Genomic DNA, 27,951 nt, shown 5'->3' with positions numbered 1-27,951 from the left:
TACTAATTTCACGTACTTCTGAAATACAGCATGAAACACTTGTATGGAAACAGACTGATAGAGTTTTTCTTAGGAGTACTTACAAGAAACTATTTGGTGACGGTGTGGCAGAAAGTTCATCGCTACATACAACAGAGTGCTATAGAAGCCCTTCATCTACATCTAAATCTACATCTACATGGATACTCTGAAAATCACATTTAAGTGCCTGCCAGAAGGTTCATCGAATTACCTTCACAATTCTCTATTATTCCAATCTCATATAACGCGAAGAAAGAACGAACATTTATATCTTTCTGTGCGAGCTCTGATTTCCCTTATTTTATCCTGGTGATCGTTTCTCCCTATGTAGGTCGGCGTCAACAAAGTATTTTCTCATTCGGAGGAGAAAGTTGGTGATTTGAATTTAGTGAGGAGATTCCTCCGCAATGAAAAACGCTTTTGTTTCAATGATGTCTATCTAAAATTCTGTATTATTTCAGCGACACTCTCTGCCCTATTTCTCAATAATACAAAACGTGCTGCCCTTCTTTGAACTTTTTCGATGTACTTCGTTATTCCTGTCTGGCAAGGATCCCACACCACGCACCAGTATTCTAAAAGAGGACGGACAAGCGTAGCGTAGACAGTCTCTTTAGTAGATCTGTTACATTTTCTAAGTGCCCTGCCAATAAAATGCAATCTTTGGTTAGCCTTCTCCACAACGTTTTCTGTGTGTTCCTTCCAATTTAAGTTGTTCGAAATTGTAATTCCTAGGTATTTAGTTGAATTTACGCCCTTTAGATTTGACTGATTTATTGTGTAACCGAAGTTTAACGGATTCCTTTTAGCACTCACGTGGTTGACCTCGTAATTTTCGTTATTTAGGGTCAATTACCAATTTTAGCATCATGCAGATATCTTTTCTAAATCGTTTTGCAATTTGTTTTGATCTTATGATGACTTTACTAGTCGTTGAACGACAGCTTCATCTGCAAACAACCTAAGACGGCTGCTCAGATTGTCTCCCACATCGATTATATTGATAAGGAACAGCAAAGGGCCTATAGCGCTACTTTGGGGAAAGCCAGAAATCACTTCTGTTTTGATAGATGACTTTCCGTCAGTTACTGTGTACTGTAATCTCTCTGACAGGAAATCACGGATCCAGTCACACAACTGAGACGATATTCCATAAGCACGCAATTTAACTACAAGCCGCTTGTATGGTACAGTGTCAAAAGCCTTCCGGAAATCCAGAAACACGGAATCCATTTGAAATCCCTTGTCAATAGCACTCAACCCTTCGTGGGAGTAAAGAGCTGGTTGTGTTTCACAAGAGCGATGTTTTCTAAATCCGTGTTGACTGTGTGTCAATAGACCGTTTTCTTCGAAGTAATTCATAATGTTCGAACACAATATATGTTCCAAAATCCTGCTGCATATCGACGTTAATGATATGGGAATATAATTTAGTGTATTACTTCTACTACCTTTCTTGAATACTGGTGCGACTTGTTCAACTTAACAGTGTTTGGGTACGAATCTTTCTTCGATGGAACGGCCGTATGTGATGTTAAGTATGTAGGTATTGCATCAGCACACTCTAAAAGGAACCTAATTGGTAGACATTCTGGACCAGAAGACTTGCTTTTATTAAGTGATTTAAGTTTCTTCACTATTCCGACGATATCTACTTCTACGTTACTCATGTTAGCAACTATTCTTGATTCGATTTCTGGAATATTTACTTCGTCTTCTTTGGTGAAGGAATTTCGGAAGGCTGTATTTAGTCACTCTGTTTTGGCAGCAGTGTCTTCGATAGTATCTCCACTACTATCGCCCAGAGAAGGCATTGATTGTGTCTTGCCGCTAGCATACTTCACATACGACCATAATTTCTTTGGATTTTCGGTCAGGTTTCGAGACAAAGTTTCGTTGTGAAAACTATTATAAGCATCACGCATTGAATCCCTCACTAAAAAGAAGAAAATGAGGAGCAGACGCAGAAGTCTGCAGATGTCGAATAACGCAACAAGAGAGAGTGTAAAGAAATCTGCTTACATATATCTACAACAAAAGTTAAAAAGTAGCAAAGAAACGGTGAAAAAAAAAAAACAAACGAAATTGTGGAAAGAATACCATAACGAGTGCCTTGAAACGAATTTCTAATTCAAATGGATATTGGTATTCATTCTCACAGAATTACTGCTACAAAATTTGAAAAGAATTAACAGAAAAGAGAGAGAGAGTGAGTGAGAGAGAGAGAGAGTGAGAGAGAGAGAGAGAGAGAAAGAGAGAGAGAATAATATAATAACAGGTGTGGAAAATAGAGATCAAAGGATGTATCACTTCAAAGACTACCGTGCCAGTAGAAAATTCTATCAAAAAAAAAGAACACAATCAACTTGAGTAAGTTGATCTCAGAACAACTGAACTGTTTCAAAAACGGTAAGAAAGCCACTGCAACAAATCAAATAAAATTAGATTTATTAAACTACAGAGCGTGATGCTACACAGTAAGTTTTAACACATAATCAATCTATGTTGTAAAATTTACGAAGCATGAAAAAAACGCAAAATTTATATAACTCCTTTCAGAAAAGGTAGAAGCAAAAATTATGCAGCTGTATCTCCTCAACACAGTATGTCCTTTATAGACAAGAACAATACACAGCAGCTTTAATACAAGTTCAGAAATTCTCATTGGTAAGGAGGAAAATGGATTTAGACACGGAAGTGAGCTACTATTAACATTTAATAGACCACACTATTCCTTAAATACGTGTTAACTGGGTGCAGTAGGTCGTCTCCATTATCTGGTGGTTAGTGTTTCTGGGGCTCTCGCGGAGAGTCCTTTAACCAAAGGACGTCCTGGAAGTTGCATGACGTTCATTTACTGAATGAACAGTCGATGATATTCATACAAGCCTGATGTTTCCTCAAATATCTGTGCAAGTGAATGAAAATGTTTTTACTGTGTCAGTGAATACTTTACGTTTACAATTTGCCTGTGGGCTTCTGTCTCGGATTCATAGACCAACGTTTGTTTGACGTTTTTATGACGTTTCGTCAGCACGAGTGGCTGGAAATGTCAAAGCTCCATCCTCTGCTGCTCGTGGGGGATTGCGTTCGCGGCCGCAGACTGTATGTACGTAGCGCGGACACTTTCAAGGGATTTTCCGTGCTCATTACCACAGAGGTTCTGCTCTTGCTACCTGCAACACCCATTCTCAGAAGCACCAGGATCCATGATCCGTTCACCCTGAGGCGTTCTTCTGCCTTTTTCAAGCCGTTGTCATATTTGTGTATTTCTAAAGTTTCCCTGAACAAACGGTGTGTTAGATCTTCTCTACAACAAGAACGTCAAAAATGTTCAAATGTGTGTGAAATCTTATGGGACTTAACTGCTAAGGTCATCAGTCCCTAAGCTTACACACTACTTAACCCAAATTACCCTAAGGACAAACGCACACACCTATGCTCGAGGGAGGACTCGAGCCTCCGCCGGGACCAGCCCACAGTCCATGACTGCTGCGCCTGAGACCGCTTGGCTAATCCCGCGCGGCAACAAGAACTTCCGTGTCGGCGAATTTCACTATGTGATCGGTCTTATACAGCCATGGCCAATTTCTCTACCTGCCCCAAGCTGCAATGCCGCTTATGCTTGGTGATCTTGGTGTTGATTGATCGTCCAGTCATTCCAAAGTAGACTTTTCCACGTGTACTGTATTTTACGGACTATAAGATTCACTTTTTTCTTCGAAAAATTGCCCCTAAAATTCAGGTGCGTCCTATACTCGAAATTAATGTAAAAATGTCCAGTGTTTGATTCCCGCCGTCTTAATGGCCACGCATTTGATGCTGCGGGAAACCTATCTCTGTCTGGCAACATTGGATTCAACTGGCAGCAGTAGTACACGATGCGACGAAAATGAGTTGCGGGGAATCCCCTCCAGCCGCACCATCCCAAAACCAAACACTGTCTAGCCTATGATACGTCGTTGCACTCTACGGTGCCAGTGAAATTGGACTGAAGGCGATTTGTTTTATCGATAACAGTATAATATTTTTGTTAGTGGCTAGTTTCGTAATGGAAAAAACTAGAAGGTACTCATATGAGGCGAGCTATAAATTGAAAGTAATAGTGAATGCAAAACATGGAAATAGAACAGCTGAGCGGATTTTCGGGCTTCCACCAACATAAAAAAAAACCATTCGCGATTAGCGAGATAGTATAGAAGAACTGAAAAAATTGAGGAAGACTAAATGTGCAAATACAGGACTGAATGCAAAATGGCCAAAAGTAGAAGATAACGTACAGAAATGGATTCAAGGATACCGTCAACTTATTATTGGAATTAATACAAAAATGATTCCAATGCTCGCTCGTAAGCTGGCACTACAGTAGAACTTAACAGACTTTAGTGGTGGAGTTGGTTGGTGCTACAGGTTTATGAAGCGTCATGGACTTAGCACGCGAACCAAATCCAAAATATCTCAGAAAATGCCATAAGAGTGTTAAGAGAAAATATTATCTTTCTCTCGCTTTATTATTCAATATCGAAAGAAAACGAGTGTCGAGCTAAGCCAAATAGTGAATATGGACGAAACTCCTCTGAAATTTGATGTACCTAGTAACAGAACTATTGCCACGAAAGGTGGTAAAACTGTAACTATAGAAAGAAATGGACGTGAAAAAATGCACTACACTATTGTACTTTCACACTATGCTGACAGTACTAAACTTTACCCAGTGAGAAATTTCGAGCTCAAAACAATATGAAAACCTTCTGAAATACCGCCAGGTGTTGTTGTTCACGTACATGACAAGGACTGGATGTACGGGGCTGGTATGAAATTATGGATTAACGTAGTGTGACAGAGTAGGAAAGGTGCTTTATTAAAGAAGAGTTCTCTATTTGAGCTAGATCAGTGTAGTAGCCATTTGAAAAATTATGTGAAAGAGGACCTGAGACAGGGAAATACAGAGCTTGTTGTTATTCCGGGAGGACTTTGCAACCTATTAATGTCCCGATAAATAAACTACTTTAAGCGTAAGTGAGAGAGGAATGAAACAGATGGATGGTGGATGAAACCCAACGTGAATCATTCTGAAGGGAGCTTTGAATGATCTACAATCAAACAAGTGTGTCAGTGGATAAAACAGTCATGGTCTAGAGTGAGAGAAGACAATATTGTTAAATCTTTCAAGAAGTGCTGCATACGTAGCCCTCTCGATGGCAGTGAAGACCGTCTTACTTATGAAGAAGACAATGATGATGACGAAGAAGAAGAAGAAGAAGGAGAAGAAGAAGAAGGTTAAGATGACTATTTTCAGGGATTTTAAAGCTCTGTTCGGTTATATGAACCAAGAATTTTTTTGTCTGGCTTTGCAGTCTAACAATAAAATCGTAAAAATGTTATTTAAAAAAAATGGTTAAAAAGTTAGGTGCGTCTCATTGTCCCTAGCGTCTTATAATCCGTAAAATATGGTACATAGAATACGGTATATTACCGTCATTGCAAGTGGGTCCCTCTTCTCTTTTGCCAATCTGAGACACTCTTTGTCCTCATTCGTCGGTTTATAATTGGTATTTACACCGTGTTTGCGCAATATACGACCCATTCTGTCCGTCACTCCAGGGATGTACGGCAAAAAGGCCGTTCGCGACGTTTATTTTTCTGATGTGTCACTTCACCGAGTGTTTGATTCTGCGACTTTTCTAATGTAACTGGTGGTCTACCAATTGCCCCTCAGAACGTTTTCCAAGTGTTGCATCTAGCGTCTGAGGTGCTGCGGCTCACCTATTCGTTTTTCTCGCTTTACGAGCTAATCATACCTCTTTTTAACTCCGGTGGTTATTTGATAGTTTCTGCAGGTATTGGTCCGCATGTGTCGGTTTTAGATATACGCTGTGTCTCAGGTTTTCACCGTCCCTCGTGACCAACACATACAGGAAGGGCACTGTTGGTCCTTTTCTACCTCCATGTTAAATTTTATATTGACAAGGAGACTGCTCAGGTGTCTTACGAAGTCAGTGAGCTGTTCTTCACTGTGGCTCCACACAACGAAGGTATCGCCGACGTACCTGTACCACAAGGTGCCAAGTCCTGCGCCTGTGCTTATAAATATTTCATGAAGAAGTTGGCCACCATTGGGCAGGTGGACTACCCGTGGCGAGTGGACAACCCGTGTCGAATAGTGAAACTCGCCGACACAAAAGCTATCACACCCGGCTGTTCAAGGAAGCTATTGAAATACGAAAACATGAAAACGGCTTGAACAGGAAAGAAGAAAGCCTCAAGGAGAACGAATCCTGGATTCCCGTGCTGCAGAGAACGACTGTGGCAGGTATCAAGGGGAGAACCGCAGCAGTAATAAGTACGGAAAAGCCCTTGGATGTTGGCGCGCCAGGTACGTGGATTCTGCATCTGCGAGCTCGATTTCAGTCCACCACCAGTATTGAAGTCTGAAGCTTTGACAATGCCAGCCACGCGTGCTGGCGAAACGTCAGAGAAATTATAAAACAAATGTAGGTCAAAAATGCCGAGCCAGAAGCCAACAAACAATTTGTCAGCACGTAGGCCTTAACAATTTTGTATTTTACATTTACCTGAGAGAGAGAGAGAAAGAGAGAGAGGGGGAGGGAGTCAGAGACACAGGGGGTAAATAATTGAGACCACTGTACTCCGTTTCAGTTACCAACTTTCACAAGAATACATTCTTCCAGCATTATGAATAGCACACAACTCCTGGACTAGGTCTTGAGCCTATGTTAACTGGCGGACGGCCGCCTCAAGAGCTATTATCGTGGGACACGGGATCAGCATGCCGCCGTTACAGACGCTGCTTCTTTATTCGAGCAGCTCCTAATTTTCATTTCCTCTTATAAATCTCTACAGTATTTATACCCGTGTGCCTACCTATAAGTTAGAGGTTAGCAATGTTGCTGGAGTACAGATGTAACATTTTGGTTCATTAATAAAAGTATCCAAATGTATTAAGTAATTTTGATTTTATCTCTGTAGTAATGTGTTTATATTTTATCAGGATGCATTAGCATTTTATACACCCAGTACATACCTCGCCAACTCGTTTTCATTCATTTTTCCTTATTCTCTTCTGGCTACAGCTGGTGTCATGCCATGATTGTCTAACTTAAGATTTTTGCCTGTGTACAGTTGTAATATGATGATGTGAGTTTCAGCCCGAAGAATGGCTTCATGCAGATCTCCAAGTTAGTCATTCTGTGCAAACGTCTTAATATCTGCATTAACTACTGAACTCACGTCCATTTGAATCTGGTTAATGTAATCTACTCTATAATTTTTAATCCCCCTCCTCTTTCTTGTATTACCACATTTACAATTTCTTTTCGCTTCAGCATATGCCCTTTCAACAAATACCTTCTTTTAGTCAAATTGTTCCATAATTTTCTCTCGTCAATTATTCCTCTGAATATTTCTTGATTAGTTATATCCAGCATTAGTATGTAGCGCAACTTTTAAAAAGCTTTTATTCTCTTTTTGTCTGAGGTGTTTCTCGTCCACTTTAAACTCGAAACAAATACCTTCAGCAAGGACTTCCAGACACTTCAGTTCGTTTTCGAAATTAACATATCAGAAACGATTTTCATACTATTGCCACTCTGCTTTTTATACACTGACGGGAAAAGATCACAACACAAAAAAATAAATTATGTAGAGTAATGAATTTTCGGGAAATACGTTTGAATCTTGGTATCATTCTCAAGTGATTAACATTTCAAGACCACACGTTTAACATAAGCACGAGAAAAACCACTGGAAATGTGAAATGCTGGTACATTCATAATCAATGTAACCGCCAGATTATTGAATGCAAGCATGCAAATTTACATGAACTCTGTTGTACAGAAGCCAAATGTCATTTGTGGTATGGAGTTCCATGCCTGTTGCACTGGTCGCTCAGTATAGGGACGGTTAATGCTGTTTGTGAATGACGCTGGAGTTGTAATCCCATGACGTCACATATATGCTCGATTGGAGACAGATCTGATGCTGGAGCAGACCGAGGCAACATGACCGAGCGAGGTGGCGCAGTGGCTACACACTGGACTCGCATTCGGAAGGACGACAGTTCAATCAAACAGTCTGCTTTCCGCAGCGCTGCGGCGAGGACGTCTTGTTTATGTCCCGTCCGCGCGGTCGCGAGTGCCCGTAGTTGTTTACTACTGCGTTGTCGCTAGTTTAGAGTCCATCACTACCGACGCAACATGGCACATTCATACAGACAAACCACCATCAAGATCAGTTTTCAACCCGATCATGCACGACCGGGAGCTTTTGAAGTGGAACGTTTTCTACGTGACGACGTTAACATCGAACCGCGAGACGTAATTGGTATCCATCTCTTTATCACGAGCAGTGTTGTCTACGTCAAGCTAGTAAGTGACGAGGTGTGCAACAGAATCGTGCGCGCACATGCGAACGATCTTAAATTCAAACATTCTGATGGCCATATTGGGGCGGTCTCTATCGATCACGCGGGACTTGGCCTCCGTACGATACGCGTCTTCGAACTCCCTTTCAAAGTACCACCGGACGTAATCACCGCGGCTTTCCAGTCCTACGGCAGAGTGATCAGCCATTTGGCCGAAAAATGGACCACCTGTACAACGTACCCCGTTCTTAGCGGGGTACTACAGGTTAAAATTGAACTGACCAAACATGTTCCGTCATATCTTGTCATCGGCGGATGTAGGATGATCATTATGTATAACTGTCAGCCACGCACTTGCTCTGGTTGTGGCCAAGAAGGGCACGTCCGGTCAGATTGTATCCAACGACGGCTTACTCAAATCCCGACAGGTGAATCTATGACTCCTTCTACGGTGACGACCCTTCCTCTCAAATACGCCGAAGTTACACGAGCAGCAATCCTTTCCGATGCTGACCACATTAGTCCGATAGCCGCCCCCGATAGCGAGACCATGATGGCTTCTGCAGTACAGGATCCGGCCTCTGTAACGGCTTCCCCACCTGAAGATAATCACCGACCGACCTTGCAAGGAGGCGTGGATGCCAGGATGGACATTGACCCACGGGTTGTGCCGACAGCGGCTTTTCTTCCAGACACCGGAGCAGCTGAAGAAATCCACCCACATTCAGATACTGAAACACACGTCCGTAAACAGCGTTCCCCGCGAAAACACAAGAGACGGCGGCGTGCACCATCGGACGAGTGTTTGCAGCGATCGTCTGACATGGACTGTGGATATTCCGACGACGGTACCGGCGGTACAGAGGCCGCTGTAACATCAAACTCAACAGATCGCCATGGTGACGGATTCAGCCCCTCCGACCCCTCAGAACAGCAGGGTCACAAGCAGACAGCCGCTGCCGATTCCCAGCCAGAAGAGCCGATGGAGTCAGCGCCGAGTGCCGCAGCAGCCACTGACAGCCACCAACAGCCGATGGTATTTCATGGCGACTGGGCGGACGACTGTGAGGAGAACTCCTTGCCCATCGTGTCGGACGACACTGGGGGAAATTTACCCCACCAGTGTTGATCCTTTCCCGCCGTCAGTTACGGTGACGAGACAGCCTTACAAGGGTATTGATGGCCAACACGGGTGCCATGGATAGACCTCAAACTTATCGCATAGCAACTATAAACATCAACACTATACGGACGCGCGCTAAGTTATCCTTGCTCCAGGAAGTGTTCGTCGACGACTTCCCAGGCATGTACGGTTACGGTGCTTGCGTCTTCCAGCTTCCCCAACAGGCAGCGGTGTCGCTGTACTTCTTCGGGAAGGGATAGAGGCGGACGATATCCTGTTTCTGCCTGGGGCAAGAGGAATGGCACTCACAGTACTGGGGGTCCGCCTTATCAATATCTACGCACCTTCCGGGACGGACAAACGTCGCGAACTTTCACGATTCTTTGCGGAAGACGTCGTCCCGCTCTTCCAAGGCCGCCACGACCATCTGGTGTTTGGAGGCGACTACAATTGCGTGCTGGCGCCCAGAGACCAACTCCCACGACATAATCCGCGCCCGGAACTCGAGACCTGCAGATGGTGGACACTTGGGAACATCTTCAGGGCCACCGATGGGATTCACACACTTCATTAAGCACTCTTCCAGACGTATCGACCGGATTTATGTCTCCCGCTCTCTCGCAGCTGGAACGCATGACGCGGAACTGTGGCCTGCAGCCTTCTCGGACCACTCGGCTTACATTTGTGCCATCACCCTGCGGCGGCAACAAGTGTGGAGAAGCCGCAGCCCGTGGAAATTAAACATCGCTCACCTGTCGTACCCGGATTGCCGCCAAGCCGTTGAGGATACGTGGCATTCGTGTGAAAATCGCCTCCGTGCATATCCCACAACGATCCGCTGGTGGTTGGACTGCGCCAAACCGGCACTGAGGCGAACGTTGATAACCTACGGTCGCAACCACGCTACTTGGCAAAGACATACACTCGACTTTTACTTCCGGGTCCTGCGCGACTGCGATGCTATGGCGCCGTCTCCGGAACGACAAACGGCGGTCCACCGTGCTAAAGCTCAGATCCTCGCTCATATGCGACGCCACCTAGAGGGGGTAGTCATCCGCTCGAGGACGCAGGATCGGATACCGAGCGAACGCCCGTCAATGTTCCACGTCTTTCGTGAACGTAAACGACGCCAACGAGCGCTGATACACTTCAGCGACACGGAGGACGGTCGTCGCCTCACCACGCAACAGGACATAAACACAGCGTTCTACAATCATTATTCCCAACTCTATTCCGCTCAGACCCCTGATCCGACAGCACTGGAGGACGTCTCTCAGACGATTTACGGCACCGTCACCTCGGCAATGGAAGCAGCCTTGATGTGCGAAATTACAGAAGAAGAAGTAATCGACGCCATTACAAAAGGAGCTGTCAACAAGTCTCCGGGTCCTGATGGCCTCCCCTTGGAATTTTACCAGACTTTTCAATATTTATTAGCCTCCCGATGGACGGACATCAGTCGCGAACTACCATCCCCGGACGTGCCGGTCCCTGCGGCCCTTGTGGAAGGGATGATTATTCCTATTCACAAACCGACTGTAGGACTACCGCCCGTTGACGCTATTGACTGCGACTTTAAGATCTTTCCTCGACTGTTGGCGGCGCGGATACGCCAGACCTTACGAAATGTTATCTTACCCGATCATACGTCATTAGGAGGCGACAATAATATTCAAACAGCACTCAGTGAATATCGTGACTTGATCTCACTGGCGAGGGAATGTCGTCTGAAGGGTCCACTGGCGGCAATCGATTTTAGTCAAGCTTTCGACCGAGTGGACCACGACTGTTTGGAAGCGGTCCTCCAACATATGCGGTACCCACAGCCATTCGTCACTGTCGTCATGCGACTGCTCCGTGGCACGACGTCCAAGGTGATCGTCAACGGCCGACCTTCGCAGCCCCTCACCATTTCTCGATCGATACACCAAGGCTGCCCTCTGGCCACTTCACTTTACGCTGTGGCCATGGAACCTCTCCTCTGCGGCCTGCGCCAACGACTAACGGGTATGACGTTACGAGGCCACACTTTCCGATGTAAAGCGTACGCTGACGACCTGGTGATTGTCATCCGCAACGGTGACGATACCGCTAGCGCACTGAATTGGATAGCGAAATACGGCATGGCCACTGGTAGTCGTATCAACGTCGCAAAATCGGTGGCGATGAAGATCGGGGTCGGATTGTCTGAGAACAGTGTCACCCCCTTACAGCTCAGAGATAGTTTGAAATGTCTAGGCATTGATTTTACAGACGATATACGACGGACCGCTGCTCACAACTTTCGACGGCTTTTACGAAATGTTCGGACTGGAATTGCCAACAACCGCCTACGAGCCCTGGACATCGTCCAAAGGACCCAGTACGTTAACACACATTTAGCGTCACGCATTCCGCACATCGCCCAGATGTTACCTATACCGGTGATGTTAGCTCGCCGTATACTTGCGGCTTTTGGGTCCTTCGTGAGTTCAGGAATACTTTTCAAGATCAAATATGAGACTCTCACCCTTCCCCCGGATCGGGGAGGGCTTGGCCTTTATCACGTTCATGACAGAGCGGTCGCCCTATTTGTGAGCACATTAGTCAAACTATGGCACCGCCGTCCGGACAGTCTGACGAGTTTGTTAATAGAAGAACTAGCACCGCCCTCCCTGTTGCCACCTGTGTCGATACACCACGTCCCCTCCTCGCTCTTCTACATCGGTGTCTTTTACCTCGAACTCAGTTACGTTCGACTTACCTTACCAGCGACTCAACTGGCGACGGTAAAGACGGTTTATAGGGTCCTGCAACGTGGACGACCAGATAACGTCGTGGAGAGGAAGCACCCGAACGTCAACTGGCGAGTAGTGTGGAGGACAATTCACCACGTAACACTGGACACTGACGTCACGGCGATGTGGTATATCACTGTCAACGGTAAGCAGGTGACCAGATCAAGGCTACATGCGATCCACATGGTAGACTCACCCACATGCACGAGCTGTGGCGTTCAAGACAACGATGAACACCGTCTTAGCTGTGGCGAGTCTACGGCCGTGTGGCACTTGTTGTTGTTGTTGTGGTCTTCAGTCCTGAGACTGGTTTGATGCAGCTCTCCATGCTACTCTATCCTGTGCAAGCTTCTTCATCTCCCAGTACTTACTGCAACCTCAGCGTACTTCCTTCGGGTAACGCCGAATCATATCGACCCCAAGACTATCTTATTCCCGGATGAGACGTATTACCCACGCACTAAAACTAATGCAATGACGTGGCTTCGTGGACATGCAGTGCATTATTTGTTTAGAGACGGCATAAGAACACTTTAGATTTTTGGAACTATTTGCAGGAACGACATTGCAAGATCCTCCGTAACCCAAAGTATCGCCAATATTTTTCCAATTTTTGTGGAGTGCGTTTCACGACCCTCCACGTAGCTGGAACATCACGGGTACGAGAAGCTAAAACTACAAGACGATGACAGAACACTGCACGGTACAACGTGGGATCTACTTTCATCATTACGAGAAGTCATACCTGGATGATACAGCAGATGGAGAGTTTCGTTGTGAACCCTCACACTCTGTAGCAGTATTTGCCCCATTTCCTCTTTTTGTCCCCGGTGCGAAAAGGTCTTCGCAGTTTTTGTTTCCCAAAAATGGTTCAAATGGCTCTGAGCACTATGCGACTTAACTTCTGTGGTCATCAGTCGCCTAGAACTTAGAACTAATTAAACCTAACTAACCTAAGGACATCACACACATCCATGCCCGAGGCAGGATTCGAACCTGCGACCGTAGCGGTCGCTCGGTTCCAGACTGTAGCGCCTAGAACCGCACGGCCTCTCCGCCCGGCCTTTTGTTTCCCATCCGGTGCAAGATGTAGCACTGGTTAATGGTGGTATGGATTCCACCCTTCAGTTTTGTTTCATGGTTTCCTTCGCCCCGCACTTTGCTCTCTTTCTTTATGCCTTTTTCTACAACTATTAGCATGGTTTTAGTTATGAGCGTCCCCAGCTCGACGCAACGAGTGCACTTACTATTTTTCGGTTACTTACAGTTATTAAAAATAAATAAATGAATCAATAAAATTAAAAAAATCACAATAATACACCAACTGCATCACTACCTGATCCATCTCCCACAAAAAAAAAAAAAAACGAACTAGAGGACCTTGGTTCAATTCTTCACTCGAGTAAAAAAAAAAAAAAAAAATCCCGCATCCGGCCATTCTGATTTTGGTTTTCCGTGATTTCCCTAAATCGCTCCAGGCAAATGCCGGGATGGTTCCTTTGAAAGGGAACGGCCGACTTCCTTCCCCATCCTTCCCTAATTCGATGAGACCGATGATCTCGCTGTCTGGTCTCCTTCCCCAAACAACCCAAACCCAACCCAGAGAGAGTCCCGAGGCAACATGACGAGACTTTTTACAGCATGTTGGGTTACAACAGCGGTATGTGGGCGAGCTTTATCCTGTAGGAAAACACACTCTGGAATGCTGTTCATGAATGGCAATACAACAGGTCGAATCAGCAGGCTGACGTACAACTTTGCACTCATCGTTCTTGGGATAACCACGAGAGTGCGCCTGCTCTCACGTGAAATCACACCCCAGATCCTGATTCCAAATGGTTCAAATGGCTCTGAGCAATATGGGACTTAACTACTGAGGTCATCAATCCCCTAGAACTTAGAACTATTTAAACCTAACTAACCTAAGGACATCACACACATCCATGCCCGAGGCAGGATTCGAACCTGCAACTGTAGCGGTCGCGCGGTTCCAGACTGTAGCGCCTAGAACCGCTCGGCCACCCCGACCGGCCCCTGACTCCAGGTGTGGGTCCAGTGCGTGTAGCAGGCAGACAGGTTGGTTGCAGGCCCTCAACTAGCCTCCTAAGCAACACAAGCCCATCACTTTCACCGAGGCTGAGCCAGTTATTATCAGAAAACACAACAGACCTCCACCCTGCTCTCAGATGAGCTGTCGGTGGACACTACTGAAGTCGCAAATGGCGGTTTTTTGGGGTCAGTAGAATGCACGCTACAGGGCTAGGAGCTATCTTTGAAATAACTGATTTACAACGGATGGTTGCGTTACTGTGGTGCCAACTACTGCTCAGTTTGCTGTTGCAGATGCTGTACGACCCGCCAGAGTCATACGCCGAACACTATGGTCTTCCCTCTTGGTAGTGCCATATGGCCATCCGGAGCGCGGTGTTCTTGTGACTGTACATTCTCGTGATCACCGCTGCCAGCAATCATGTACAGTGGTTACATTCTTGAGAAGTCTTTCTACAGTACTGCAAAAGGAGCATTTAGTTTCTCGTTACCATATTACACGACCGCGTTCAAGCCCAGTGGTTGTTGATAATGGCGTCTTTGTTGCATTAAAAGCATTCTCGACTAACATCGAGTCAACAGGTTCTATGTCGTACAACACACCAGATACAGCGTGTATTTTAAGCAAAGCTGGTTTGCATCCTGACAGTGTTGCTACTAGAGTCACTTTTAAGCGACGGACGCGGAATTTGAATAGACATCATCATTCAGATGTAGAAACACGCTTTATAAACTCTCATTTATGACACACAACTCCTTCTTGTCGTTGTGATTTTTTTCCATCAGTGTTTGCTTCTACATCAGTAATTTTGGTGACCGTATGGAAAACGTTAGGTGCTACTTAGGCGTCTCAGTTTCTAAGTATCGCCTGACTACATTCCATTAATCATATTTTACTAACACCGAATTTACAAATCTTCATAAAACACTACCATTCCTTTGAATTGCTCTTCCATGCCCTTCGACGTCCCTGGCAGAATTACAGCGTCATCAAAATCCCTCGAAGTTTTTACTTCTTCTCTCTGAAATTTTCAAATTTCCAGTTTTGTGCTTAGTTTTCTCCCTGTGCAGAAATAGCGTAGCAACGATGTCTCACTTCCTTCTCAATTACTGCTCCAGTTGCATGTCCGTCGATCCTTATGAGTGCAGTCTGCTTTCTTTACAAGTTGTAGCTATCCATTCGACCCCTGAGTTTTACTGCTGCTACCAGTAAAATCACTACATAATATTAAATTACACTGCAGAATCTATTAATTGTGATATTTATGCGTAGATGTATTTATGATTACACTAACGAGGATAACGCGCCAAGTGCCATAACCTGATGTTCTAGCAGAAACTTCACTCAGTGGAAGAGAGATAGAATAAGCGAACAGGTGTCTCGGCTTATCAGCAGATCCTCGACCGTTTCTAAGAAAACGGTGATCAAAGTTCTCCACGTACATCAGATGCTTTTTAGCGCGCAGTCAGTTTAACCGACATGCTGGCACAGTGGTTAGCGTCACGCTTTGATGCTTTCGCACACTGTGTTCAAAACCCAATTATTGTTTCTATTTTATTTTTATTTTTTCATTGATCTATGGACATCCGTAGGTTATTACACGAATGTTTCTTATAATGTTAGAGGATACAAGGGCGTTATATTAATTGTAAAATTAGAACTAAGTTTCACAATAAGTGTCATACATTTGTTGTATAGTAGTTTATGTATTAAATTCTCATACCTTATATTCAATCATATATCAAATCTTATATTAATTCCTACATTTTATTCTTATATTTATTCTCAGGATGATTTGAAACATTCCCTTGAATGATACCGATCGTAGAAGTATTCTGAACACCTTGAGCATCGCACGGTCACATTTCATCGAATGAATCTCACTGGGGAAACAAATGGCGTTGACATTTCTGAAGATTTCACGCGTTGGCAATGATTTCGTGGAAAACCACGCATAACAGAACATTTTTTTTAGAAAATTGGCTCTTGCAATTGATTATGAATCAGTGCATGTATCTTTATTGCGTCGATTCTAGTTGATAAGCCTTTGTTGTGCAATGAGGTTAGAGCAATTCTGCAGTTTTGAGATGAAATGTTGTATTGACAAGTAAAGGTATACGTCACAGGGTTGACAGAGCGGCTTATACCTCGGAGGAATTACTTTCAACTAATAGGATGGTATTCAATCTTCATCCAGAATTTCTCGTCATATAACGAAGGATCGCTCTGTCCACCCCATGAATCAATAATGAACAAGATTGCCTCTGTTTTAAGTCGTGGTGCCATAACTTTATTCAAGAACTAATTGTGTGTTTCTTTTGTCAGTTTCTCGGATTTTGCGGCGTTTACGTACACGTTCGGATATTGTTCAATAAATTGGTGCACCTATTGTTGCAACGTTTTCAAGACAGATGAAGACTGTTGGTGGGTCTTTTCCGGCAGTGCTATATCTTATTGGGCGACATATGAATGTGTCAAGTCATGTAATTGCTTGACAGCAAGTTTCGTGACTTTTTTACCTTAATGCGTCAATGTTCGTTTACTGCTGATGTGATAATCGCATCCAGTTCGATCCACATTGATCACAAAGTCATGGTCGAAGTGCGGAATTTAGCAGACGTTAGATGTTGAAAAGTCTCTGATGTCTGCAATAACTCTTCGAACGTACGTTTTACCTTTGTGCTAACATATATGATAAATAGCCCATGCCGAATACTACGCTTTGCCTTGGAAGTATCACACCACGTTTGTGAAGGTTTCAATCCAAAATTTTCGAATTGTTGCCGCCATCACACATTGCCGCAACGTTCCGGTTGTAACCAGCTGCCCATTCTTTATGGCTTCTTCCAAATGATCGTATTCCCACGAATCGATTATTTTATATTTTTCGTAGTTTCTTCCACCCTTCTTCACTTGATCTTTCCATCGCCATACCTGTTTATTATTTTCTAGTTTGCATCCGCTTTTTGACGTGATCGATTTAAATGTACATTTTGGATGAAGTACGGCAATGTTACTGCCTTTACCCGCAAGCAAAAATTAAAGACTGTTCTTTTATCTCATAAGTCCCTTCCAAAAATTTTGACATTGCATGAGTCTCGTGAATACATTTAAATAATTATATATTTCAATTTGTCCTTCGATTCTAGTGGAACTTTGTCGATTTCTGACTTGTCTTTAATTTCTTCTCGTGAACTGGAAGGCATTTCTTCGACAACAGCATGTGGAGTGTGCTCGTCACCTGCTTCATCCGTAGTCAAGAGTTCATCCTACTCTTGATAAGATCGATGATTTTCTCCGCCGTTTCTTTACCCAAGATTTTCAATAGGCTGGATGTCATTGTTTGTGTTTTATTTTTTGCATCCAATTTCTGTAACAGTTCAGTACAGTAGTAAACTGCATCGGTGATTTCTCATGTTATTTCAGAACTCGCATTGTCATACTCGTTTGAATAACCACAGATTCTTCCGTAATACTCTCGTCCTGAAGATTGTTTTGCGTGGTCCCTGCTATTGTCTCGGCTTCGTTACTGTTTTGTCTTAATTTTGCTGGAGGCTCAATTGCTGTCTGTTCTCTTTCAGAACTAATTCGAAAATGAAATGTTTCTCTTGCTGATTCCCTCAAATAGACAAAACCAGCTGGATAGATTAGAAATTGTTGAAAACAACAACGCCCTTGCAGGCTGCAGGAATAAGTGGATCTACCTGTTAGCCGGGAACAAATACGCAGTACCACCAATATTACTGTCAATAAACACAACAGAAATTTCACCGATACCAATTTCAAATATTTTTCGCTTTCATTTATAGTTTTACACATTCGTGTAGTAATTTTCTACGGACGTGGACAGGTAAATGAAAATAAGTAAATAAATACACTAACGCTCATATATTAAGGGTAATTGCAGAGTTTGGTGCCACACAACGTGGCACTACACAAAACTGGCGCTAATAGCATAGGCACATATGGAACACACACGACAAAGATCTGTAAATCCGCGGTATTCGTGATAAGTTCAGAAAACCGTCCCGAAACACATGTACTACAAAACGCCACTGTTTCCTGCGCATGTACCCGACATCAATATGGGATATGATCACCATGCACACGTACACAAGCCGCACAACGGGTTGGCATACTCTGGATCAGGTGGTCTAGCAGCTGCTGGGGTATAGCCTCCCGTTCTTGCAGCAGTGCCTGTCGGAGCTTTTGAAGTGTCGTAGGGATTTGAGGACGTGCACCGATACGTCGATCGAGAGTATCCCAGACGTGCTCTATGGGGTTTAGGTCTGGAGAACAGGCTAGCCACTCCATTCGCCTGATATCTTCTGTTTCAAGGTACTCCTCCATGATGGCAGCTCGGTGGGGCCGTGAATTATAATCCACCAGGAGGAAGATGGGACCCACTGCAGCCCTGAAAAGCCTGACACACTGGTGCAAAATGACGTCCCGATACACCTGATCTGTTACAGTTCCTCTGTCAAAGACATGCAGGGGTGTACGTGCACCAATCATAATCCCACCCCACACCATCAAACCACAACCTCCATACAGGTCCCTTTCAAGGACACTAAGAGTTTGGTATCTGGTTCCTGGTTCACGCCAGATGGAAAACCCGCGAGAATCACTGTTCAGACTATACCTGGACTCGTCCTTGAACATAACCTGGGACCACTGTTCCAATGACCATGTACTGTGTTCTTGACACCAGGCTGTACGGGCTCTCCTGTGACCAGGGGTCAGTGGAAGGCACCTTTCAGGTCTTCGGGGGAATAAACCATGTCTGTTCAGTCGTCTGTAGACTTTGGGTCTGGAGACAACTAACTGTTCCAGTGGCTGCGGTAAGGTCCCGAGCAAGGCTACCTGCAGTAGTCCGTGGCGTCTGCGGGTACTAATGGTGAGATATCGGTCATCTTGTGGTGTTGTACACTGTGGACGTCCCGTACTGTAGCGCCTGGACACGTTTCCTGTCTGCTGGAATCGTTGCCATAATCTTGAGATCACACTTTGTGGCACACGGAGGGCCCGTGCTACGACCTGCTGTGTTTGACCAGCCTCCAGTCGCCCTAGTATTCTACCCCTCATAACGTCATCAATATGTGTTCTTTGAGCCATTTTCGACACACACTCACCATTAGTACGTCCGAAAACGTCTGCACACTTACTCACTGCACCGTTCTCTGACATGCACCAACACGCCTTGTAACCTCCCCCTCTGCTTATCGACCTTAATGACAGTGAAAAATTAAACCGAGTGTATCTAATGGAAATTTGGGAAAAGCAATCGTCACCGAAGTTAATCTGTCGGTAAAGAGGGAGGAAAGGGTTACATCTAAATGAAAGGAAAAATGCAAATGAAACTGGTGGAAATTAATTTTGAAAAGGGGTAAAGTTAATAAAGAAAGTAAATGTGCGGCCGTTACGTTAACAATTAACTAGCGGTAATTAGATATTTGAGATTTGGGGAAAATTACGGTCGCCAGTCCTATGGACAATTACTATAGTAACTGAAAAAGAAAGGTTCTTGCACATATAATTGGCACTAGAAGCGTGGCAACTGAAGGTTGACACGTGTTGTGTGAAAACTGAAAGTTTGTAAGAAGTAATAAATTTCGCTACACTCTGACTTAATTTAGCAAAAGAATTAATAAAACCGGAAAATTGAAAGTTAATTTAGTGACTGAAATTAATAGTGAGATTTGTTTCTGAAGCACTACGAAATTCAGTAAAATAAGGTTAGTCTTGGGATACCTCAACAATCATTTCAAAAGCTGCTTGAATCTACGCAATTTAGAAATAAGAGATTTAACTTTGAACTTGAATTAAATGATTCAGAACAATTAACAATAGTAAATTTTAGTACGTACCAAGCTGAGCTGCAGCCACAGGTAAGCTAAAATATGGTAACAAAACTCGCACTCTTAATTTGTGCTTGTGTAGTCTAAATATTGTAGCCACCTATGAATACTTTAACTGAACTTTGAAATTAAAGCAGTGAAATGGAATGATATTACTTTAACGCTGGCGTATGAATTTCAACGACACTCGGGTTCATTCCGGAAAAGGAAGGGACCCTGCTTGGTAATGCAATTGGGACAATGAGCAACAAAGGTTCATGCTACGTTGCTGTAATTTTGTGATTTGAACAGTTTGAAAAGCTGAGGTCTGCCATACAGTTCTAAAACTTTACATGCTACCAGTCTTCCTTGTTGGTTGATTGAAGGTTTGAAGTCGTCGATCGAGGAGGTGGCGACAGTCACTCATTGTCGGCCGTCGCTGTTGCAGAAGCTGGATGTTGGCGCGTCTTCTTCTCGACACGGTCTCCAGCCGAAACGGGCTCTTGATGTGTGCCAGCTAACGCTCCCGTCCGCGACACCATGTCAGAAACTAACATAGCAAGTCGAGCGCAATTACATGCTGCCAAACCCCGAAAGCGCGGCAACTCGCGGGAGCGTCACACAACACACCTGCTCCACTGCACTACTCCAGCCAGACTCCCCTCTGCCCGCGCTCCACGCGACAGAGTTAACACTACCAAAGATCCTAAACACTTTGGTTCTCCAAACGACCTATCGATGTATTCGTTCATCAGCATAGTTTTCCGTAGGCAAGACCCAGCGTAAAATACAAATAATATTTACAAAACAAACCAATTATACATCGACATAGATGCATAAATATATATACAAATAGTAAAACAATTACAATATATAAAGGCACAGAAATGTCATATCTTCAGGTAACAAAATAAGGAAAAAAATTTATGGTACAATAGATGGAAATAGGAGGATATGCATTTCCGGCGTTACAACCTCTGCGTATGTGGACTGCTGCCAGCGCCACCGTGCGACGACCGCAGGTCAAATGCACCGCATGGTCATACCCTGAGGTGATTTAAACCCACGAACCATCCACCAGAGCGTTGTTTCACCATGTATCAGCATTATCCTTAATTTATGAGCATGGTTGTAGGTAAAAACAATCTACATCTACATCTACATCTATACTCCGCGAGCCACCTTACGGTGTGTGGCGGAGGGTACTTATTGTACCACTATCTGATCCCCCCTTCCCTGTTCCATTCACGAATTGTGCGTGGGAAGAACGACTGCTTGTAAGTCTCCGTATTTGCTCTAATTTCTCGGATCTTTTCGTTGTGATCATTACGCGAGATATATGTGGGCGGTAGTAATATGTTGCCCATCTCTTCCCGGAATGTGCTCTCTCGTAATTTCGATAATAAACCTCTCCGTATTGCGTAACGCCTTTCTTGAAGTGTCCGCCACTGGAGCTTGTTCAGCATCTCCGTAACGCTCTCGCGCTGACTAAATGTCCCCATGACGAATCGCGCTGCTTTTCGCTGGATCATGTCTATCTCTTCTATTAATCCAACCTGGTAAGGGTCCCATACTGATGAGCAATACTCAAGAATCGGACGAACAAGCGTTTTGTAAGCTACTTCTTTCGTCGATGAGTCACATTTTCTTAGAATTCTTCCTATGAATCTCAACCTGGCGCCTGCTTTTCTCACTATTTGTTTTATGTGATCATTCCACTTCAGATCGCTCCGGATAGTAAGTCCTAAGTATTTTACGGTCGTTACCGCTTTCAATGATTTACCACCTATGGCATAATCGTACTGGAATGGATTTCTGCCCCTATGTATGCGCATTATATTACATTTATCTACGTTTAGGGAAAGCTGCCAGCTGTCGCACCATGCATTAATCCTCTGCAGGTCCTCCTGGAGTACGTACGAGTCTTCTGATGTTGCTACTTTCAATAATCGGGTTTCGAAAATGTATGAAATTGTGAAGCATCGATGCTAACTGCTGTGTCACCACTTCGACTGAAATGGTTATGCGCTAAAAGACACATAAAGTATACCGCAAACTTTAAACGTCGTTTCCAGAAACGGTGGAGTATTTACAGCTCCGTTTCCGAAACTGAGTTCCGTGTAACAGTAGTGTTCTTTGGGAAGTGCTCTGTGAAAAACTGTTAACAACATGGCATTATTTTTTGACATGTTGACGGTTTTAATTGTGTTTTAAAATTTTTTCTTGTGATTTGTGTGTCATTAGTTATGATAGTTATGATTTAAAATAGGAGCTATGACTGAATTAATCAACTTTTTCTTATTTTTTGAAGTTCTATTACCTTCCAAATGAACAACGTGTTCCATCAAAATGTTCTATTAGAGGAAAAGTTTGGGAACCCCGGATCTGCGGATAAAGCTAGACACATGTTCCCTTATTTTGACCCCTCTTCCGCTGAGCGAAGTTCTAGGAAGTGGGGTTATGGCACTTACCGTGTTCTCCTCGTAAGCTATTGGTTGTAAGATCAGTGAATCCAAACCCGCTGAAATAAGTATGTGTGTTGTGCAGCTGGCACGAGATGGGCGTGTACGACCTGCCGACGTGCATCGAGCACATCCTGCGGGTGACGGGCCAGAAGCGGCTGTTCTACATCGGCTACTCGCAGGGCACCACCGCCTTCTTTGTGATGGGCTCCGAGCGGCCCGACATGTGCCCCAAGGTGCGGGCCATGCTCGCCATGGCGCCCGTCGCCTTCATGAGCCACGTGCGCAGCCCACTCATCCGCATGGCCGCCAGGTTCGACGGCATGCTCACTGTATGTGCGCCGTTTCACTCACTCGATTATCTCAGCTTTTGTTCTTCCTACACTGCCGGAAAAAAAATAGTGCATCTGGAAAACGTATATTCCGCCTGGGGGAACAGCAGATATACTGATAACGGTTTCGACGTCGTCCGCCAGCAGGTAGAGTACCGGCATAGCTACCAGAGAGCGGTGTCTTACCCTTAATAGGAAATGCTCACAGTAGGAAGGCTCTGTGTGGTGGAAACGTCCAGAGCAAGCGGGCAACCGTGCCACGGAGACGCGCTCGTGCTTCCTACAGCCAACTGAGAGAGTTTGGAAGGAGTCAAACTGTGGCTTTCTGAGTGGCGGGATGGTCCTTTTGGAGGATCGTCGCACATTGTGAGAAAATTGAACGCCTACAGCCGTCCTTAAAATTTCGTTTATTAAGTGGCAAACAAGTTTTGGAGCTTCAATGCACCATCTTCAGGCTGTAGTTGATGTGGAAGGAGTTGACGCAATCACTATATATATCGCATCAGTGACCAGGGTAACTGGTTACGCAGATTATCTAAAAACCTAGGAGAGCTGACACCAAAATTTTCAGGTAGTCTGCTTATCCACTTATGCTGGCCACTGATGTGATATACACTCCTGGAAATTGAAATAAGAACACCATGAATTCATTGTCCCAGGAAGGGGAAACTTTATTGACACATTCCTGGGGTCAGATACATCACATGATCACATTGACAGAACCACAGGCACATAGACACAGGCAACAGAGCATGCACAATGTCGGCACTAGTACAGTGTATATCCACCTTTCGCAGCAATGCAGGCTGCTATTCTCCCATGGAGACGATCGTAGATATGCTGGATGTAGTCCTGTGGAACGGCTTGCCATGCCATTTCCACCTGACGCCTCAGTTGGACCAGCGTTCGTGCTGGACGTGCAGACCGCGTGAGACGACGCTTCATCCAGTCCCAAACATGCTCAATGGGGGACAGATCCGGAGATCTTGCTGGCCAGGGTAGTTGACTTACACCTTCTAGAGCACGTTGGGTGGCACGGGATACATGCGGACGTGCATTGTCCTGTTGGAACAGCAAGTTCCCTTGCCGTTCTAGGAATGGTAGAACGATGGGTTCGATGACGGTTTGGATGTACCGTGCACTATTCAGTGTCCCCTCGACGATCACCAGTGGTGTACGGCCAGTGTAGGAGATCGCTCCCCACACCATGATGCCGGGTGTTGGCCCTGTGTGCCTCGGTCGTATGCAGTCCTGATTGTGGCGCTCACCTGCACGGCGCCAAACACGCATACGACCATCATTGGCACCAAGGCAGAAGCGACTCTCATCGCTGAAGACGACACGTCTCCATTCCTGCCTCCATTCACGCCTGTCGCGACACCACTGGAGGCGGGCTGCACGATGTTGGGGCGTGAGCGGAAGACGGCCTAACGGTGTGCGGGACCGTAGCCCAGCTTCATGGAGACGGTTGCGTATGGTCCTCGCCGATACCCCAGGAGCAACAGTGTCCCTAATTTGCTGGGAAGTGGCGGTGCAGTCCCCTACGGCACTGCGTAGGATCCTACGGTCTTGGCATGCATCCGTGCGTCGCTGCGGTCCGGTCCCAGGTCGACGGGCACGTGCACCTTCCGCCGACCACTGGCGACAACATCGATGTACTGTGGAGACCTCACGCCCCATGTGTTGAGCAATTCGGCGGTACGCCCACCCGGCCTCCCGCATGCCCACTATATGCCCTCGCTCAAAGTCCGTCAACTGCACATACGGTTCACGTCCACGCTGTCGCGGCATGCTACCAGTGTTAAAGACTGCGATGGAGCTCCGTATGCCACGGCAAACTGGCTGACACTGACGGCGGCGGTGCACAAATGCTGCGCAGCTAGCGCCATTCGACGGCCAACACCGCGGTTCCTGGTGTGTCCGCTGTGCCGTGCGTGTGATCATTGCTTTTACAGCCCTCTCGCAGTGTCCGGAGCAAGTATGGTGGGTCTGACACACCGGTGTCAGTGTGTTCTTTTTTCCATTTCCAGGAGTGTATATATATAGGGATCGTGTCAACACCTTCCGCATCACCTACAGCCTGAAGATGGCGCATTGATGCGCCGAAACTGGTTGCAACGTAATAAATAAAACCACAACGATGGCTGTAGGCGTTTCATTTTCTTACAATAGTAAACGGCCGTAAAAGACCTCCTGTAAAAAGGATGGACATACAAAAAGAATTGTCACACAAGTTGGATGTGCTACTTCAGTTGTGGTACGATGCTGGTATAGTGATCATGTGAATATTTTCAAACCCATAGACTATATTCTGGATGTCCACGCAGTATACGAGGTGCGACAATAAAGTAATGAGACTGATTTTCTTTGCAAGATGTGGCAACCCTGCAGGCTTGCGTAGGTACAATAACTTTGACCTTGGTCTATAAGCTGCTTCTAGTCCAAGCGGCACATCGATGCAACTGCTCAGTCGTGAGTTGTGCTGTAATAAATTGACACGTGTTTGTGTCTCTCGTCACTGAAATGGAACTGCTTAATATTGCGCAACGGTATGTCATTTCTTTTTGCGTTAAATTAGGTGAAAACGCTACGACAACTTACGGTAAGCTTCAGAAGGCTTTTGGAGAGGAGGTTATGTCAAAAGCTCAAGTTTTTCGCTAGCATAAAATGTTTAGTGAAGGCAGAACGTATGTTGAAAATGAAGACTGCAGTGGACGACCATCAACCTCACGGACGGGTGTCAACTTGGCCAGGGTGCATGAACTCGTACGATCAGATCGAAGATTATACGTGAAAATGATTGCAGGAGAACTGAACATCAGTCGAGAACGGTTCGTCTAATAATAACTGAAGATCACGCTATGAGAAAGATTTGTGCAAAAATGGTCCCCAAAAATCTCACACCGCAACAGCGAGAAACACGGAAAAATGTGGCAACCGATCTGTTAGAGCAAACGGAAATCAATCCATAATTGTTGAGCTGTGTTATCACTGGTGATGAAAGTTGTTTTTTTTCACTACGATCCAAAGACTAAACGCCAAAGTTCGTAATGGCGCTCAAAGAGATCACCGAGACCAAAAAAAGCCCGCATGTCGAAGTCAAAAGTGAAATGCATGCTTGTGTGCTTCTTTGATTCGAAGGGAATTGTTCATAAAGAGTGGGTGCCTCCTGGAAAAACAGTTAACCAATATTACTACAAAGAAATTTTAGAAAGACTTCGTAAAAGAGTACTTCGTGTCCGTGCCAACATTGCTGATAATTGGATTGTGCGTCACGATAATGCGGCATCCCATACTGCTCTATCAGTATAGCAATTTTTAACCTCAAAACAAATTTCAGTACTACCGCAGCCACCTTATTCACCAGATATCGCTCGGTGCGACTTTTTTATATTTCAAAGAGTGAAAACTGCGGTCATGGGACACCATTTTCAAACAACACAAGATGTCCAAAAAGCCGTGACGATGGCTTTGGAGGATGTTACAGAAGATGAGTTCCAGAAATGTTACCATCAATGGCAGAAGCGCTGGAAAAAGTATGTGCAATCAGAAGGGAACTACTTTGAAGGAGACAACACTAAACTTGACTAAAACGGTAAGCAACATTTTTTTTTTCACATCAGTCTCATTACTTTATTGTCGCACCTCGTAGGTGCCCGCCAGGATCGTCATATTGCAAGGGCAGATCGTGAAGCTACCACAGCACAGATAAGATGGCTTGTCATGCCAGACGAGTCAACACGAACTGTTGGGAAGCGGTTATAAGCAGTGAGACTTAATTAGGCGTGAGACTAGCGACATGCACACCTCTAGCTCGTCCTCGCGACAATATCGACATGCACGGCTCGACTGGCGCCGCCAGAATATCACTTGGAAGGTAAAATGACGCCTCGTGGCCTTCAGCGATGAAAGCAGATTCTATCTGCACGCAGTGATGGTCGTTTACTCGTACGACGTAAACCTGGTGAGCACTGTCTTGTAGAATGCATTCGTCCGAGACACACTGGCTCCACCGCAGGCGTTATGGTCTGGGGTGCGATAACCTACAACTCTCGTTCAGCTTTGGTGTTTCTGGAGGGTGTGGGGCGGCGGATGAGTTTGAAACATTTACTGTTGTATCCTTGTTTGAATGTTGCAACATTTCCCGGCCGATGCACCATATGTGGGGCGGCGGGTGAGTTTGTAAAATAATCTACTGTATAAATGCTTGCAAGTTGAATCAGTTTCTGGCTTTTAGAATGTTGTTAATGCTGTCTTTCGCCGTTCTCAACACTGGCTCTCTATTTACTTCTTGGCACCCAGAAAGTGATTTAATAAAACATGGAGCCAGTAACTAGAGATCCTAGTGCCCACTTCAATTGAGAATACCCTTATAGCTGCAGCTTATAGCTCTGAGGAATTAGGAGATTGTCCGGGATTTCTAATCAAAAACAGTTTTCCAAAATAGTTGAGTATATTCTGAAATTCACTGATAAAAAAAAACACAAGTATCCCTATAACCTAACTAACAGAGCAGTTCAGAGTCTAATGCGCTGATGCAACTATAAAGTCCGAATTAAATGTCACAAAGAATGCTCGCCATAATTTGATGAAAATATTTCATCAAACGCCACGCTAAATATTTGGTAGAATGTCTGTCCCGCGACGGCGCTTGAAAATACGACAATACGCAAACTGAAGCTAGATAATGAAAATCATTCCAGAATTAACACTTCACATGAAATGTTTTCATGGTTCCGCATATCTCTAGTAACTTAATACGGCACCCGAGGCTGTTTGTAACAGAGACACTGATGCGACGCGACTCCCGACACAGATGGCGTGTTATTCACCGTCTGGAGAGAACTGGGGCCTTCCACTCTCGCGCAGCGTCCTTATATATAAACCCGCGGTGCGGACGGCTAAGGGAACGCCTGATCAAATCGGTTCTCTCGCCTAGCCGCTGGGCTAGTAACGCACCACTTCA

The 27,951-nt window shown here is 44.9% G+C and overlaps 1 protein-coding gene across 1 annotated transcript in view; it reads left to right on the top strand.

Annotated features, from left to right (window-relative positions):
• LOC126412965 (lipase 3-like) overlaps positions 1–27,951 on the top strand; it is a 159,191-nt gene that overhangs the window by 43,916 nt on the left and 87,324 nt on the right. The window contains exon 4 of the mRNA XM_050082857.1: positions 22,739–22,985. Within this exon, the coding sequence (XP_049938814.1) occupies positions 22,739–22,985 (247 nt within the window). The remainder of the gene's footprint in view (positions 1–22,738; positions 22,986–27,951) is intronic.

Source organism: Schistocerca serialis, chromosome 7 (genome assembly GCF_023864345.2).
Source record: "Schistocerca serialis cubense isolate TAMUIC-IGC-003099 chromosome 7, iqSchSeri2.2, whole genome shotgun sequence".
Lineage (NCBI taxonomy): Eukaryota > Metazoa > Arthropoda > Insecta > Orthoptera > Acrididae > Schistocerca > Schistocerca serialis.
Note: the sequence above shows the minus strand (reverse complement) of the source record. Positions and strands in the feature narration are given on the sequence as shown.